This window comes from Triturus cristatus, chromosome 6 (assembly GCF_964204655.1).
Source record: "Triturus cristatus chromosome 6, aTriCri1.1, whole genome shotgun sequence".
NCBI lineage: Eukaryota > Metazoa > Chordata > Amphibia > Caudata > Salamandridae > Triturus > Triturus cristatus.
The window spans coordinates 930,551,154-930,570,503 of NC_140589.1; the positions used below are offsets into that span (position 1 = coordinate 930,551,154).

General features: G+C 47.8%; 1 protein-coding gene across 2 annotated transcripts in view; it reads left to right on the top strand.

Moving 5' to 3' along the window:
• Window positions 1–545: 545 nt before the first annotated feature.
• ALDH8A1 (aldehyde dehydrogenase 8 family member A1) overlaps window positions 546–19,350 on the top strand; it is a 256,594-nt gene continuing 237,789 nt past the window's right edge. The window contains exon 1 of one of the 2 annotated variants that reach the window (XM_085611613.1): window positions 546–767. In XM_085611613.1, the coding sequence (XP_085467739.1) occupies window positions 630–767 (138 nt within the window). In that variant the 5' untranslated portion in view covers window positions 546–629. The remainder of the gene's footprint in view (window positions 768–19,350) is intronic. The other variant, XM_085611615.1, reaches the window with a different exon arrangement.

Consider the following 19,350-nt stretch of genomic DNA (forward strand, 5'->3'; position numbering starts at 1 on the left):
ACCCCCGGGGGGCCTGCCGAGCACTTTGCCAGGGCCGGTTTTGGTTCCCAGCCCTGGTGATTATTAGAACTCGTGCTCTGTGGCAGAATGAAACAAACGGCAAAGTTATTAATCACACACACATCTACCACACAATCCCATGACGGGATAGCTGGCTACCACCCAATGACCACCATTACTAAACACAATGCCCACGGACCCCCTTTACCCTGGTTAACCAGCATCTAAGAACCGCAATGGGTGCCCCGACCCCGAAAGCCTCTCTAGACCAAGCGACTGGGCGAATCGAAACGTGCTGTTCAAAATGCAGGTAAAGAAACAGATAAAACACAGCGTCACACCGTATCTTGTATTAATACCTCATTGATTTCAACAGTGATTCAATAAGAAACAAGGTGACATACTTTTATGTTCTCATTCCTTTTGGGAAATGCGATTTTTGGATCAGTATTTGGGACCTCTCACCACAACTGGTGTACCTCTTATTTTGTTAATGAGTGACTTTTCAAAGGGTGGAAAAGAGGGCGGGGCATCGGAGGGGAAGTGTGTTCGCTCAACAGCAATAACAAAGTCCAGCACTAGAGACTGACTGCTCCGAGGAGTGAGTGAGCCCTTAGTTTACATTTCCAATGGCGGAACCACAGAACCTTCTGGTGCTGCAGAACTTCATTGGCGGCCGGTTCGTCCCGAGTGCCTCCTACATAGACTCCTTTGATCCCTCTACGGGTGACGTTTACTGCAGGGTCCCAGACAGTGGCAGTGCCGAGGTAAGCAAAACACCAGGCTTTGGTTTTTACAGTCCATTTGCTCATAATTTAAGGTGGATGTTGCTTTGAATAACTACCTAACCTAATAGATTTTAAATTTTTCCATACCAGCCAGGTGTGAGCATCCCTTCAAGGAATGTGGTGTTCTTTGCCACTTATAGTTCTCTCGCAATGGAAAAAAATAATAAAACTACAGGTACCAGAATGCTGGGAAAAAGCGCGAGACGATGTTATTTGCCCCCTGGCAGGGCCACGCTAAGACCTCTGCCAACACAGTAACTACCTACCCCCATGCCCTTGCTTTATCTCCTGCGTTTCACCTGGGTATTTGCTTTTTTGCGTTGTACACCAGAATTATGTTGGAATTATATTCTGCACATCTCAGTGATCGAGAGATGGACATTTCGTTAGTTTGCTCATCAACCTTTGTATCCATGGATATGGGATGGGCTCTGACACGGTTATATACAGAATAATATTGTGCATGACCAACAATTCAACTTGAGACAGAAAACAACAACAAAAATCAATACCTGCATTAGGCTGCCATGTCTTCCTGAAGAATTGATTTTCTGGATTGAAAGGAATGTTCAAGTAGCCGTGCAGAAGGGAGTTATGCTTTTTACTAGACTCCTGCCGGAAAACCACCCATGTGCCTCTTCTCAGTTCTCACCTTGTAGAACAGGTCAGAAGGTGCACGCTTTCAGAAACAAGCATGCTAAAGCCAGTAGATCTGGCCTCGGCATGTGTGCACAGTTTGTGTTCTTACAAATGTATGCAGTATACGAACATAATGGCAAACATCAAATGGAGCGGCCCAGCAGGACAGGCACCCCGAACCTCGTACTGAGTTGCACGTATTTTTATTTTCAGGCAGCTGTGCACAGGCGATGAGGTTAAAGGTCATCACTCACAGTGCAAAAGAGACAGTGCACGAAGTGGGCTGACCCATTGGCAGATTTTTGTGTGCGTGTGTATGTGTGTGTGAGCGCGCGCGCGTGTGTGTGTGTGTATGTATGTATGTATGTATTGTTTTGGGAGATATCACGAGGCTACTGAAACATAAATGTATCCAGGCTAGAGCAAAAACTACCCCAGTTCTGCATTCCAGCTTTTCTTGTACTTTTGAAAAAAAGCAGAAACTCTCCTGCAAATTAATTGGAGAAATTATCACACACCATTCGGTTCCCGTTCTGGAAAATTCTTTGTTGGCCTTAAGCAGTGATTACGCTACGAAAAGACACATCCAACCTCTTCTCTTTTCCGTTATACTTGCAAAAAGTACAATTGGTGGACAGAATGCTGAACAATTTCAAACATTCACCCCAGTACAGAGATCTGGGCCTAAATCCATCGTTTGTTTGCCCCGCATGCCATTCCAGTTTAGACCTGGCCATATGCAAATCAGTCTTGACCCTGTGCCACATGGGAACTGTCCAGGCCGAATTGCCGAGCCAGGTCCTCCCTGGACTAGAAACAAGCATCCTGGGACCGGTTTCGGGATTTCACCCCTCATCAGCCAGGCTAGCTTAAGTCCAGTGGCATGGAGACCATAGGACCCACGTCTGGGCATACTCCTCTCACTAGGGGTGACAAATGCAAAAAAGAACAATTTATGGACAGAATGGTGAACAATGTCATACATTCACCCCAGTACAGAGATCTGGGCCTAAATCCATCGTTTGACAGAGTTGGAATTTAATTTTTAACAGAAATGTAGGACTCTGGAACTTGGAAGCAAATGCGAACGATCGCCCAGTGTACTTTCTAACAGTGTGGAACAAAATTAGTCCTTCATTTTCAGAGATCACGAGTTTTTGCAATGCTATTTAACAAATGCCCAGGAAATAAGTAACATTCATAGACAGGACCTGACCACTCACCTCCACAAGCTTGCCACAGAGTGTTTTTAATGGCTCACTGCAAGGGACTGTTTGATTCACAAAAATATAATGACACAACTCTTTCAGCTTTATAAAAAAAAAATGGTTCTAAATAACAAGATGAAGTCGGAAACAATACGAAACGTTGAAAGAGACTATGTTAACAAGGTCAATTTTTTATTTTTATTTATCATTTTCTGTCATTTTACAAACATTGCGTAGTAATTTACCATCATTACAAATCAAGACAGCAAACACAGCATAAACAGATATTTCGTGCACAGTCTCATATCGCACATTCGAGTAGGGTAGTTTCTATAAAATACATAATAACATGCCCTTGGTCAGACCCTGTTGCGCGGCCATTTTCTATGTACAACTTTAGCACCCACCACAATTCTATGAATATCTATATCGCAGGTGGAATGAGTGGATACAGATCAGCCCATCCCAGTCGGGAATATACCTGTAGGTGGTTGTGTGGACGAGGGTGATCCAATACCAAGTAGATATTCTTTAAACGGCCCCCAAATATCCTTTGGCCGGGAGGTTCAGGGTTGCGTCGTGGCATAGAGTTCGCTATTTGTGTTACGAAAAGTAAGGCTGGACAGCCAAGTGTTTACAGTAGGGGAGATCCTGCTACTCCATTTAAGTGCCATTTCCCGCTTCACTAACAGGAGGGCTATATCGATAAATTTAGGCAACTCCTTTGGCATGTTATAAACTTATCCCAGCAGCGCAACTTCAGGTGTGGGATCTATTTCCAAGTGTGTCATCTGAGATACTAGCCTAAAAACAGCTCTCCAGAAGTTACCAATCTTGGCGCAGTTCCAAGTAAGGTGGGTAAAGTCCGCCTGTGGGCTCCCACACTTTAAGCAGTTATGCGGGTGGCTGCGGTCAATAGCATGGAGTTTTGCTGGGGACATGTAAACCCTCCATAGGTATTTAAAGTGTATTAATTTGTGTCTGCTGTTCAGAGAAACCTCCTTAATCTGAGCGCAGCAAAATGCCCATTGTGCGTCCTGAATCGGGTGCCCCAAATCATGCTCCCATGCCTCCCCCAACTTGGAGTCGTGACTCGGAACCAAGGTCAAGCAAGCCTTATACATTTTTTAAATCAGATGATCCCCCTTTGCACTAGTTATTAAGAGAGACAGCAGAAGAAAAGAGTCTGCTTCCAGTGGGTATTCCGGGATTCTAGGTCGGAGCGCTTGGCGAACTGTACTGAAAATAAATTGGTCCATAAATGTCACTACACCTAACTTCCCCCCCCTTCTGTACTGGTGAAATAGGTACATGTCTCTCAGGAAATAGGTCCCCAAACCAGACTATGGAGTAAGAAGCTAGCTTGCGCTGGACCAGCCTCTCTTCAGTAAAAGGAAGCCATGGATTATTAGCAATGTGGATATCAGAGGAGTAGAGAGTACGGCCCCCTGTGACCCGAGACAGCTTGCGCCAGGCCCAGCTTGTTGTTGACACTGAATGTCTCGGGGGAATCCCTGTGGTAGCACCGTACTCAGAAGGGCAGCGAGCACCAGGTCGGTCTCCCACCTCCCGTTTGCGCATCCGGGTGATACCAGGAGTGTGCAAAGCTGCACTGTGCCACGACATAATAAAGTAGAACATTTGGGGTCCCAAACACCCCCCTCTCATATGGCAAAGTCATAGTATCCCAGCTAGTTTTGGGTCTCCCTTCCCCCCTGTAGGATTGTGTGCAGTCTAGTAGCTAGGGGGTGGAGTATCCGGGGAGAGGGGAAGAGGAGGAGCGACGGTTGAGGCGGGCAGTTAGAGTAGGGACGGGGAACAAGGAGGACATGAGAATAAAGCTCCTTGAAAGAGAATACTGTGTCGGTCGTCATTAGGGGGGAACACGACACGACAGCTGGCGACGAGGGTGGGATGAGCGGCATGCTCTCCCCTGAACCCCGAAGAGAAACGTGGTCTGTCCCTGAGCAAGGTGCGGAGAGGAAATTCGAAGGTAGCGCTGTTCGCGCCGAATTCCGGACTCACGCCGGATCAAGTGCCCTGAGAGAGCCGAGGAGTCGTGGGCGAGAGTGAGACCCTGGCCCCTGCTGTGCGGACCGGAGCACCAGCGTCGGCGAAAGGCAAAGAGTGACTCACCATGAGCAATTAAACCCCCCCCTCCAGCGCGAGGCTGGAAACACGTGCGTGCCAGGAGGAGCTGAAGCCATAGCGCGCGCTTACCCTGATATTGTCGAGGTCCTGTGGAGCTGGTGAGTGAGGCCATCGATGCAGCGCGGATCATGGGGGGAGGATTGTGAGAAGCAGCTAAGCCTCGTGTCAAGCCTCGTGTGTGGTGCCGGTCCGGCGGCCATCTTTGAATCAGGCAGCTGCAGGAGGACACTCCCTTTGAATTGAGTAGGCGGCCATCTTAAAGTCAGGCGCCCAGGAGTCACCAATGAAATTCAACAAGCCCTGGCAAAGGCAAGAAAGAAAATAAACAAGCCCAGGCAAAAGCAAGAAAGAAAATAAACAAGCCCCGGCAAAAGCAAGAAAGAAAATAAACAAGCCTAGGCAAGAAAGAAAATAAACAAGCCCAGGCAAAGGCGAGAAAGAAAATAAATAAAGGTGAAGACAATAAACAACATACATAAAGGCCATCAGAATCATCCATACTAGAAAAGGTCAACAAACAAGCACGAGCAAACACAGGAAAGGAGCGCAGTAAGCCACGCCATACAAAAGCAAATCACGATGTCAAACCACGGATCGCCCGCACGTCAGGAAGTAAAACCCATCGTGATGGGACTGTCACACTTGCGCCCACCAGAGCCCCTGGCGCTCGTGGTTGGGGGAAGCATGGGGCCCCGTTGGGAGGAATGGATCGAAGATTTTGAAGACTACATCAAAGGATCCAAGGTAATCGGTGATGAAGATCAACTAATTGCGCTCCGCAATCTCGTAGGAAAAGACATCAGCAAAATGATCAAGGAGATTCCGGCTGCAGGTGCAGGGACGTATGCCCAGGTGCGAGAAGCGTTAGACAAGAAATTTCTACACAAGAAAAACGTAGACTACGAGAGATACGTGTTCCAGCGGGCGCATCAGGAAAAAGACGAGATGATGAGTGCATACATAACTCGGCTACGCCGGTTAGCCCGCCACTGCAATTTTGAAGCGTTCTCAACGGACGACGCCATCCGGTTGCGCGTCATCGATTGTTGTCAGTCTGAGACGCTCCGGAGAAAACTGCTGAAGAAAAGTCACAATCTTGACGAAATCGAAGAAATTACGAGAGTGCACGATCAGGCCGAGGAACAGGCCAAGAACATGGAAGCAGGACGTACAGAACGCAGAGAGCAAGTCTATCAAGTGCAAGCTAGTCGCCCCCGCCGACGTTCCAGAGAGCGTGGGTGGCATTCCCGGCCATCGTCGCGTCACCGTCAGTCTGGACACCGTCGGGATGGAGAGGCAGACGCCATGAGCACGCGAGAAAGGCACCCGTGAGAAAGTGCTACAGGTGCGGATATGATTTCCCACATACCGGTGCGTGTCCAGCTATGGGACAGCAGTGCCGCAAGTGTGGATGGAGCAATCACTTCGAGGTCATGTGCGGAGAGTATCGCCGGGAGAAGGAAAAGAGCACACACGGGACGTCGCGAGGGGACACCCGCAGGCACCACGCGCGAGCAGTGCATGATCGCCCAAAGTCCTCGTCACGATCTTCCCACTCCAGCAGAGAGTCGCGGACGTCGCGATGGTCGAGGAGGTCACCATCCCGAGACTCCAGATCAGCATCAGATGAACAGGAATATTCGGTTGAATATGCGAACATGATTGCCGACCCGGATCAACTTAAGAAATATCCCCGACTGGACATCAGCGTCGGTGAACACAATAAAAAATTTGTGATGGACAGTGGTGCGTCACTGAACTACATTCCGGTGACGGAGTACAAAAAAATGAACCCTTTTCCTCGTCTGAGTCCGGCACATGTCCGGGTCTACACCTGGATGTCCAGGAAGCCACTTCCTTGCCTCGGGAAGTTTTCAACTATGCTGAGACACAAAGCAATGTCAGTTCCCGCTGTGATCCACGTCATAGAAGGGCCGGAGGCTGACTGTCTTCTTAGTCTGCCGACGGCCGAACGGCTGCGACTGGTGGAAATTCTCTATCACGTCAGCAATGACAGTGACATTGTCCATAAGTTCCCAAAACTGTTCCTGGGACTTGGCAAAATGAACAGGTGTCAGATCCGTCTACACATTAATGACCAAGTCCAGCCGGTCGCCCAACATCCTCGGAAGGTGCCGTTCCATCTCCAGCAGGCTGTGGAAGATGAACTGCAGGACCTGTTAGCGGCTGACATTATCGAACGAACGGAAGGTCCCACACCATGGGTGTCACCAGTGGTAATCGTTCCAAAGAAAGGGACTCCTGGAAAGGTTCGGTTGTGTGTGGACATGCGGATGCCTAACACCGCCATCGAAAGGGAGCGTCACCCAGGACCCCACTTGAGCGACATGATAGCCGCACTGAATGGCGCTCGAGTATTCTCCAAGCTGGGCCTCAACAAAGGGTACCATCAGTTAGAACTTAATGAGAGCTCTCGCTACATCACAACATTTGCAACGCACCTGGGGTTGTATCGATATAAAAGACTGAATTTCGGCATTTCTTCAGCCGCCAAAATATTTCAGGAGGCCATTCGCCAAACCATCCACCACATCCCCAACACACTGAACTACAGTGACGACATCTTAGTGTATGGGGCAAATGTCCAGGACCATGACACCGCTCTGGACCGAGTCTGTCATGCCCACCTAGAAGCGAACTTAACGCTCAACAAAGATAAATGTGAGTTTCATCAGTCAAAGCTGAAGTTCTTTGGGCACGTCTTCTCGGGGGCCGGGATGAAGCCCGACCCTGATAAAGTGAGCACATTAAATGACACCAAGAGCCCACGAGACGTCAGTGACGTGCGGTCTTTCCTGGGAATGGCAAGCTACTGCTCGAGATACATCAATGACTATGCCACCCTTAGCCACCCGCTCCGAACACTGACCAAGCAAGGACAGCCATTTGAGTGGACCCAGGAGTGCGAGCAGGCTTTCCAGGAGATCAAAAAAGCTGTGGGAGCAGCTGGGAGTTTGGCATACTTTAGCCCTGACCGCAAGACAGAAATAACAGTGGATGCAAGCCCTGTCGGCCTAGGTGCCATTCTAGCTCAATACGACAACAACACGGATCACAGACACATAGTGGCTCATGCCAGCCGAAGTCTCTCCGACACGGAAAAGGCATACTCACAACCCGAAAAGGAGAGTCTGGCGGTAGTGTGGGCCTGTGAGCACTTTCACGTGTTTATATATGGAAAACACTTCACCATGGTGACGGATCACCAAGCGCTCGTCACCATCTTTGGGAATCCGCGCTCCAAAATGCCACCTCACATCGAACGCTGGGGACTGCGCTTGCAAGAGTATACGTATACCATTGTACATAAGCCGGGAAAATCAGCCAACCCGGCTGACTACATGTCGCGACATCCCAGGGCATCCCAGTCCTCCAGACCGTCTGTCGCAGAGGAATATATCCGCTTCGTAGTGGATCATGCGCGACCACCCGCTGTTCCCCTGGAGGTCATTCAATAAGCCACCCGGCAAGATGAGATGTTACAGAGGGTGATGCGCAGGGTACAGACACACCGATGGCGGCACGAAGAGCCCAATTAGGGGAGTGATCCGACGACGCGTCAGGAACTGCAGGCCTTCAAAAACGTGAGTGAAGAGTTGTCTGTCACCGCAGAGGGTCTGCTACTAAGAGATCACCGGATTGTCATTCCCAATCAACTGCGACAAGGGGTTATCAACCTGGCTCACGAAAGTCATCGGGGCGTAGTTGCGACAAAAAGGGCTCTCAGAGAGCGGGTCTGGTTCCCGTTTCTTGATAGAATGGTGGAACTCACTCTGAAGGATTGTCCGCAGTGTCAAGTGGTAGGGCACGGCGATCCTCCCGCCCCACTTCAGATGACACCGCTACCACCTGGAGTATGGCATGAATTAGCTATGGATTTCTACGGTCCAATGCAATCAGGCAAATATGTTCTCGTAGTAATAGACGAATACTCACGATTTCCCATTGCCAAATTTGTGTCGTCCACCAGCGCCGCCGCCACCATCACGGTGTTGGACGAAGTCTTTGCAGCCTGGGGTGTGCCCAAGGAATTGAAAACAGACAATGGTTCACCTTTCAACGGACAGGAATTCAGTGACTTTGCAAAACGAATGGATGTCCGGCATCGGCGAATAACGCCCTTATGGCCACAAGCCAATGGCACCGTTGAAAGGTTTATGGCCACCCTAAAGAAGACATTCCAGCAAGCTATGCTCGATAAACGAGATTTGCAAACGGCTCTTAATGAAGTGCTCCGAGCATATCGAACAACACCCCATGCCACCACGGGCAAATGTCCAGCTACACTCATGCTGGGACGCCCCATTCGGACACGGATACCCACCTGGGAGGGAGCCCTACGACCAGTGTCTCCAAGTCGTATCCACCAAGAAGTAGCAGTCGCTGATAGAGCCGGCAAGGAGAGCATGAAAGTATATGCTGACTGAAGGAGGCGAGCCAGGTCTCTCTCCTTTCATGAAGGGGACTGTGTTGTGGTCAGGCAAGAGCAAAGCAGAAAGACGGACTGTCGGTTCAGAGCGGAGCCCCTGACAGTCACTCGACAAAAGGGCACCATGCTGACAGCGGAGTCGGAAAACAGGCGCATCACTCGGAATGTGTCTCACTTCAAGAAATGCAGTCCCGCCATGCAAGAAACACTCGCCGTGGGGCCCACGACGCCCGGAACTGAGCGCTGTGAAGAACGGGTTGAGGATCCCACAAATCGGGAACGGGATGCTGGAGGCAGCTCTGGAACTGTGGCTGAAGGCCGGTCTCTCAGGCCCCGACAAGTCATCCAACGGCCTAAACGGCTAATAGAAGAAATATAAATCTGTGTCACATGTTTTGTTAACAAAGGGGGAGATGTAGGATTGTGTGCAGTCTAGTAGCTAGGGGGGCGGAGTATCCGGGGAGAGGGGAAGAGGAGGAGCGACGGTTGAGGCGGGCAGTTAGAGTAGGGACGGGGAACAAGGAGGACATGAGAATAAAGCTCCTTGAAAGAGAATACTGTGTCGGTCGTCATTAGGGGGGAACACGACACGACACCCCCCAGGCCAGTCTGATGATATGCGTTCTGAGAGTGGCAAAAAACCTGTTAGGGAGTGGAATGGGGATATTATGGAACAAATACAAGAATTTTGGGAGCATATTCATTTTTAACAAGGTTAATTCACCCAATAATCAGTAAGAGGATAAGATGGCATTTACAAAAAATCTTATTTAAACAACAGCCAAAGCTGATGCATAATTAAACACGTCTTCCATATTCTGAGAGACCATGTCTCACCAAAATCGCTTGTGAACCGTTCTTTATTGAGCAAATCAGAAGGAACACTTTTTCACCATCATTTTAATGGATAGGCTTGACAGCGCAGCTGTCACTAGACAATTATGTGAGCATCACTAGAGAAGTTCTTTGGCTTTGCCTTGGAGCCAGAAGTACATGTTTTGATTGAGCATAACTTGTGTGCTTCCACACAAAAAGAGCCTGTCCTCCACACAGCTGTGATCATTTTGTTGATTTATCCAGCTACCTAAGCTTGAACTTTCAGTGGCACACCCATGAAATTGTAATGCTATTAAAGTGTCTTAGATAAGTAGATAATTGATGAGATTTTCTCAGGAAGCAGCACAGATAGAAGAGAACAGGCATTAACCTACATGGTTTCTAGGTCCGGCTTGACATTGCAATTGTCACCTGACTTTTTATTCTATACCAATATTATTCTACAGTTTTTTGCTTCCACACAAATGCATATTCATTCCAATGCAATTTACTTGTAGTGCTTCACATTGTCACACAACAATCTTTTAAAGCCACACCTGTTGGCATTGCCAATGCTTGTTCAAGATAACTATCATAGAGGCATTAATATTGTACCCAGATACAGGTGAATACCTCTAGATATCCTTGAGCCATTTAATAAAAATAATCCCTGTGGGTCAGTTGCAGCGTAAAGCGTGCATAGAATATTTATCTGAGAGAGACTTCTCGTAATAGATTCCTTACCTTAGAATTGCCCCAGGCATCAGTCTGGATCCGGAGATTTTTCATTAGCAGTACACACGTGCGTCGGTAGGTGGCGTTGGTCTGCTCCGTATTCGTCGTCCGTGTCATGCGTGCCGGAATGATGTCGTAGAACCTACACAGATGATGCCAGGGCGTGCTGCTGTCAGTTCTTTCTTTTTCCGCACCAGTCTAAGTGCAGATCCGGAGAGAGCTACCCCTTAGCCTTTTTTTTGCTAACCTTTTTTCGAGTTTGTCAAGATTTTTATTTAGTCTTGTACTCCTCGTGTCATCAAGATGTACCAACATAGGACCGGATTCAATCCCTGTGGATCCTGTCATCAGATGATGTCTGTGATGGATCCTCACTTTGTGTGACACTGGTGCTTGGAGCACGACCATGACTCGAAGTCGTGCTCCGTGTGCCAGGCCATTAATCCGAAGGCTTTTTGGGAGTGGTCCCGAAAACTGTTGGAGGCCCGGCACTCAGCTTCACGTTGCTCCCATTCTTGATTGAGAGGTAGGTCATGAGAATGGTTGTGGAGCCTGCACTCCTCATCCCATACGAAATCTTCGGGGAACTCGGGTACAAGCACAAGAAGAAGTCGAAGAAGCGGAGGCGTTTTTCAACTTCACCCTCTCCTTCGGCCAACACAACGCGGGACACAGAGCATAGCCATTCTAAGCTTCCGTCCTCGAAGCCTTTTTCTGAGAAGACTCCGCACCTCCCCTCTTTTCCGGAAGCCGGAGCATCTCCTGCCCAGTAATGAAAGTTTTATGAGGCCTTGCACCTCATCTTTTGGCAGTCCGGCTCCACTGGTGTGCCTTTAGGCCCCGCGGAGTCAGTCTGGGGCCCCAGGCTTTTGACGCCAGTGGATGCGGCCCGACTCCAGAGGGCCCAGGTGTATCCGTTATCAGATCCGGACCGGCATCGGTCGTTCCATCTTGACCATCCCGACATCAATCCCTGCGATGATGCTCCTGATCTCGACTGTGCCCCAATTCTGCGTCGACCCCTTCCCGTCCCCGACATGGACACAGAACCAGACCGATTTTGATCGACGTCGGTTCTGACGTTGGAAGGGACTTTTGTCCCGGTGTTCATCCTGGTGTTGATTTTGTGCCAGGAGGTGGTGAAGAGGAGTGGGATGGGCAGCTGGACCCTTTAACAGCTCCGCTTGACGGCTCCATTGACTGGTGGATGGACCTGGGTGAGGCTAGTGGGTTGGACACTTTCCCTGACACTGGCATGCTTTCGTCCCCTACAGTGGCTATGGAGGAGGGGGCTCCCTACGCATTGGTAGTGAGAAGGGCAGCCGAGGTCCTTGATCTCGAGTTTCTTTCGGTGGCAGTCAGGAAGAACCACCTGATAGAGGTGCTCCAGCCTGGGGCTTCGACCTCCAAACCTCTTTTGTTCTTTACTTACTAATGTCTTTCTGGGCACTTGGTCCAAGCCCAGCATAGGGGCTCCTGCGGACAGGACAATCACCTGCCGCAATTGTCCTGCTCCGGGCGACCCATTATTCCTAATGCAACATTCTTCCCCTGACAGCTTGTGTTAGAAATTAGGATCTGCTTTCATTGTTACCCCCACATTTTTATGGTGTTATTCTGTTTTCTGACTAGTCTGACTGAGATGCTGCTAATCAGGACCTCAGTCACTGTGCTTCCTCCCTAATTTTGTCACAGTAAGTACTTTGGTACCTCCACATTTGGCTACTGGTCTACCCTAGTAAGTCACTAGCATAAGGAACTGAGGTAACTAGGGCATAGGTACACCAGGGGTCTCCCAGGGGCTGCAGCATGTATTATGCCACCCATGAGAGACCACTAAAACTGTGACTACAGGCCTGCCATTGCAGCCTGTGTAAGTTGGTGCTAGCACCGCTTACAACAGATATACTTTTCCTTATATCTGAGGTCACTGTACTTAAAACCTATAAGTATGGCAGGCTCTTCAGTCCTGAGGGTAGGATGCTTGGTTATAAGTGTGTGGGTGCCCTTGCATGAGCAGGGCCCCTCTACAAACCCCAGAGTCAATTCTGCAGGCTTTGTAAATGGGGTCAGCTATTCAATACATACAGTGGACAGCAAGTTAAATGCGAGATGTCTAACTATATAGTGGCTGCACCGAAACCGGTCATGTTTGGTATCAAGCATTTTGGAATCCCACCCCAACACTGATTCCAGTGTTGGATGTAGGATCCCATGTACTAAAGGGTTCCCCTAGGGTGCTCCCCTGTATTCCCGGTACCAGCCTTTTAGGGTATAACAGCAAGTTAGTGCTGCTGCTGACCACAGACATGGTTCTTCCCTCCTGCTGCTGAGTGGAGCTCGATCACGGGAAGGTAGAACAATAGGTTTCCTGTCCCAAGGTGGTGTGTCCACCTGCCAGACAGGACTTAGTGTATTGGGCTGGGGTGGGGGCTCTTGCAAGCACCACCAGACTGCTTTTAATGGCACATTTGGTGCCCTCCTTGCAAATTGGATTGAAATTGAATTGGATCGAAATTGGACAAAGGACATGGGAGTATCCTCCCCTCTGTCCAACTCCTTCTCTGGGAGGCAGCCTTGAATTGTCCCAACCCTTTCCCTATGGTACTTAAGGGCTTACCTGTAGGTGGCTCTTCAGATTCGTCGTGGGACAAGATTAAAATCCAAAACCACTTCAACTTCAACCATCTGGGCACCTTGGACTTTGTTGGACTTTGCCTGGAACCGAGACTGCATCAAGGAAGACTCCTGCTGCTCCTAGTCTCTTCGTCCTGCCAGTCTTCTGCTTCATCTGTGCCTGTGCTTCATCCAGGTTCTTCTCCAGGCCTGTGGGCATCAAGGACACCCGAAGTAATCTCCAAGTGAATTCTACTACACCTTCTAAGGTGCAGACGGTATAAGCAGCTCTCAAATCTCCCCCATCATCCTTCAAGAATGGGCCGTCAACAAACAATACATAATCAGGCTCTGCAAGGTGTTCATCTTTGATGTCAGGTCTTGGCTTGGTGCATAGTTTAGTCACATCAAGACAGTTATGTTCAACTTCCCTCCAACTATTTCAGTTTCAGGCAAAGACACTGTAGCAGAGTTTAAACAAGAACATCTCTCCAACGTAAAGTTGTCTGCCACCAAAATAATTGGCTCGTATATGGATAGGCGGTTGCTAGTTAAATGTTGCGTTTTAGTGCAGGTGAGGGGCACCTTCACAGTATGCATTACTGTGAGAGGGTATCGCATAGCAATACACTCAGTTTGCTGAATGCTGATATCTACCGCAGCGACCACCTTCAGGCAACCCTATGGCTACTGGGTCAAGAGTGGCTGAAAAATAGGCAACCAGTCTTATGAAGTCACCATACATTTGTGTGAACACTGAGAGAGTGCACCCTTCTCTATCACTCCAATACAAAATAAACTCTTTACTTTAACCTGACTTTCCTAGAGCCGGGGTATGGCAAAGACTTTCTCTCAGCTTGAGGAAGGTGTGCATGCCTTTGTTGTCCCATGGTAGTGGATCAGACGCATCCTTGAGTGTCAGCATCTGTAGAGGCCTTGCCACTCAGGAAACTTTGGGTATCCTCTGGTGACAGTAGCCCACCATTCCAATGAACATCCTGGCTTCTCTCTACGCAATGGGAGAGTTCATTTTTAATATGGTGGATATTTTTTCCTGAAATACCTTCCTTGGTCTTTTCTCAATTTGATGTCCCAGATAGAGGACTTCCTTTTGACAATATTGCACATTGGGGGCATTTTTTGACCATTTTCAGCCAGATCATTCAGTAAGGCAATGGTATCTTGCTTGAATGCTTCTTGTGACATCGATGCCATTAACAAGTTGTCAATATTTTGCACAAGGACTGAATTGCATGTTGACTTCAGGGTCTATAGATTCTTTTTAAAAATCTGATTGAAGATTGAAGGGCTCTCTGTCTACCCTTGTGAAACTCAGCCACATGCCAAAATTCTATTTTGGAACCGGAACTCGAAGAGAAACTAGCTCTCTCCATGCTGTTGTATGGAAATGTAAGCTTGACACAAATCGGCCACCATAAACCAATTCACTTCACATGGTATTTAAAATTGTATTACAGCAAGATTCGGTACCACAGGACAGCATGAGACAATTATATTATTAATCTTTGTAAGGTCCTGCACAGTACGGTACTTGCTGTTAGATTTCTGCAGGCCCATGACAGGGAAATTGCGTGGACTGCCCAAAATCTCCCTTCAAATTCCCTGCTGTATCTAGACCAAATTGCTAGGGCAATTCCAGCCATCTTCTCTGGTGATAGATTGTACTGGGGCATTGAGTGATTTGGTTAAACAGTTTTTTGAACTGGTTCCGCACCTTTTATAAGTCCAATATCCCTTGCCTGAAAAATCCCAGACTTACAGATTTTTCTGAATCTTTCAGATCAGGAGATACATCATCTGCCGTCATCCTGAGGCGCAACCAACAGCAGTCCCTTGTTTGTCCAGTTTGAATCCACATCCTCATCATGGGTCTGAGCTTGACACCCTGCAGTGTACAGTAAATTATGCAATTTAACTTACATCATAAGTCTCGACCCAGCAGGTTAACCGGACTTGAATCACATGCCCCAAACTGATGGTCTTCTTCAAAGGAACCTATCTTTACAGAACCTTCTCTGACACAGGGTTCGCAATCTGTTTATCTGTAACACCTACTACTTGGTTAGGACAGAGGGTGGGTGTGGTGAGGAGAGTTTCTTGTATAAATTTGGGGCGCCAAGGTTTTTTAAGAAAGTACGTCTGAAGGTACTAAGGGCTGCCTTGGAGGTATGGGTTAAGGTGAGACGTAGATGGGGGATTGGGTATTATTCTGATTTTTCCCCTATTTGGGATTCTCCAGGAACCCCGATCTGCTTGAAGGATAGCCTTGCAGTCCCTATCAGAAGTGCAGGTATTACAATCTGGTCGGACCTGATTTCAGAAGAAGGGATCTACCCTTGGGAGGTATTAAGGTCTCGGATTGGAAGTGATTTCTCCCGGTTTAAATATATGCAATTGAGTTCTTGGTTCAATGCGGAAAAAGGGGATATAAGTGGTGACTGGGAAACAGAACATCTTTTGCAGAACCCTAACCGTAAAAAAAAAGAAATCTCTTTATGGTATGGAAAACTTATGGATTCTGATGATAAAGAACTGCCTCCGCAACATGCAGTTTGGAACCAGTCCCCCCTCGAGGAGATAGCAGTAGACCTTTTTGAACCTTCAATGAAACTTTTGTACAAATATGTTAAACCGGCTAGTTTAAAGAAAAATCACTTTTTTGTGGTAAATAGACTTTATTATACTCCTGCTAAAATCGCCAGGTTTGCTCCCTTATCATCCCCTAAGTGCCCAAGATGCAATGCCCCGAGTGCCAATGACATACATATCTTCTTTGAGTGTCCTGCTCTGAGTAGATATTGGAAAGAAGTGGGGGACGCCCTCTGTGACATTTTTAATACTAGTTTTAGGATAAATATCTCTTTGATAATTTTTGGAGACGTTGGAATATCCGAGAATAATTTATCACAGTCACAGCGGGGTCTCCTGCTAAACCTAGTGTTATTAGCTAGACGTGAGATATGTATGAGGTGGAAAGATCAGGGTCCTCCTAGGGGGGAGGATTGGTATAAGGCGGCATTTGCTATGGCTCGATTAGATCAGGGAAAGGGCAGGGAAAGTGAGTTGAACATATGGCAACCCCTATGGTCCTGGGGCCTGAAATTGAGATTGATTTAAACGCTGCTGGTTGCCCCTGTTGCCCCCGCTCCCCCCTCCATACCCCCCTCCATACAACCTCCTTTTTGTCCTATGATTACACCAAGCCTACATCAACGGGGCCGGTCTGGCTAGACCTAAGCGCAAACAGTGGCCGCAGGGCGTATAGATCAAGATGACGGCCTTTTCTGTTAATGCTTATTGGTGAGATGAGGATAAAAAAAGAAAAAAAAAAAAAAAAAAAACACCTACTACTTGGATTTGTTTTCCAGAAAGGGGTAGGTTTGGGACATCTGCTGTTCTAACAGTGGAATGGGTAGCATCAGTGTCAATCAAAAATAACACTTGGTGGCCATTCACCTCACCTTCCATGAATGGACCACTCTGGTCTACCTCCAAGACTGCGCCAAGTACACAATCTACCTCCCCTCTCAGGCACCATTATTGGGACTGATCAGATCCATTGTCTCCAGACACATCAAACACCAGGAATTGTTGGAAACTGCCATGATTCTCTAAGGGATTTGGGACCTGGTTCACATTAAACCCCCAGTTTCCCATATTTTGCTGAGCCATCGGGGCATGAGGCACCTAAATAATGGGGGCTTGTGATATATTGGGGTTCTGAGGTCTTTGCATTTGTACATTCTTTAGCTGCATTGAATTGTAATTTTGCATTTGACCATATTCAGACATTCTGTTTGAGTTCAGTCTGCACTTCCTCTTCCAATGGCATAATTTGTTGCAGTAATGAAATGGATTAGACCGCTTCAACGTCGCCATATCTATTCCAGTCTTTAGTTCAATTGGCACACTGTGACCTCTAACTTGTGGGACACCATTCTCATTATGCATCATTTGTCCTCTGCCTTAAAAACCAACTCCCTGAATTCCACCACCAATGCCATTTCCAATGTATGGGCCATTCTGAAACCCCTTTTGCGCTTGGTTTGTTTGGGCTAACATGAATTCTTCCTTAAGCTTTTTCTGCTTCATCTCCAATTCATCACTACAGTACTTCGCGTGCTGAAGTATTTCATCCAATGGTTTACTCTGCTGCACGCAAATTACATTCTGCTAGATGTGTGAACTGATTTTTGGATGCAACCCAAGGACTTTTAGGGTTTTCAACATACCTTTGCTGTCTGAATCGCTGCAGAGGGAGCTCACAGTGGGTGTGTACAAACTTTTTAGCTTCCTGTGTAGTTCACATAATCTTCAACCAATCAATCTCTGCCTGTGGGACCTTACCCTTCATGAAATTTATCACTTGATCATACTTCTGCATGACCCAAGGAGAGGGGGAATTTGTATGCACTACGGTGGAGGGTTCTGCATTAGGCCACTGTATTGACACATTACATTCCGCCCATAAGTCATTGGCGACCACAATGTCACAAAAGGTATAGAAATCCTCCACCAACACCTTAGAAATCTTTACAAATCGCTCAATTTGGGTGTACCACAAATCAGGATTCTCTCTCAATTTTGGGAATTGATTTTTAAATGTAACGAGATCACCTTGTCTCCAGGGCACATGCACATAGCCTCCTCCTTGTACCTCTCTCAAGGGGTAAGTGCTTGTGTCCATATTGGTTAGAAGGTCTGCTTTCTGGATCCCTAGAATCCTCTTTGAACATCCTCTTCTTTACCTTCTGAGTCCACTTGTCTTTAATCATCTCTAGACTAATCCATTTCTGTATGCTAGTTACCAGTTCCACCACATTCATTTTCAACCATTTGGCTCCTCATACTAGCGAGTATGTCATCACTTACATGCACTCTGAAACTTTTCTGTAGAGTCTGACTTTTAGATAGCTCAAAATTGTATTAATTGGCCCGTTCTTATAGCCTTTTCTGAGCTTTTACAGCAGGTTGAGTGGCATCCGAACATAAAAACAATAATTCTTCTTTGTGATGCCCAGATAAATGTCCCTTGTCCAATGAGTTCAACCAGCTCCATTTAACCTAACAACATTTAAGGGTCTTGTGTGGTTCACGTTATTAGTCTATTGTCAACCTCCTCTGTTTCTTCAGTTCCTGTTGATCCTCCCTCCAACTGGGATCGAGCTCCTAATTCCAAAAATCCAGTAGCACCTGGTGCACCAGGTGTTGGGAACACTACAGATGGGTCCGTTGCAACAGCACCCCCTAAAGTACTCGGGGCACATTAAACTATTTGGGAACTCTGAGCTGTGGGGACGGTAGCGACAATTGGACTCTGGGAACCATCAGGGGCGTAACACAGGCCCCCGCGGTGCGGGGGGGGGGGGCCCGAGCTGCAGGGGGCCCCCACAGCACAATAGCTCGGATTAGATCCGGAGTGGGGGCCCCTCCGTGTACGTGGCAGGGGGCCCCCCACAACTTTTGTTACGCCACTAGGAACCATACTTGATGCTATTGGGCTCCGGGCTGTTACAAGTAGGGCAGTTGCAGCCAGGATTGCCGAAATCGGAGCTGTCATGACTGGGTCGACACTGCCAGGATGTCATAACTGGTGCTGTCACAATAGAGGCTATTATAGTTGGGCCTGCGGTAGATGGCTCTCTGTGTTAAACACGGACTGAGTTAGCGGATGCATCCGCATTATTTCCATTATCTGACAGGAGTCAGAACTGTGTTGTATAGGGAGGTCGGAATGACAGCAATTCTTTTAAAAAGTAATCACAAGAGTCAATATCAATGCTAATCTTAGACAGGGCACCTGAATCTTTCTCTTCCTGCGCTTTCTTCTTCGTTGTATCATTTGTTAATACTGGATACATCCTCTCTTGTGCACCTGCTGTTCAGCATCCCATTTCGCATCCATCTAACTACGAACTGCCATTTT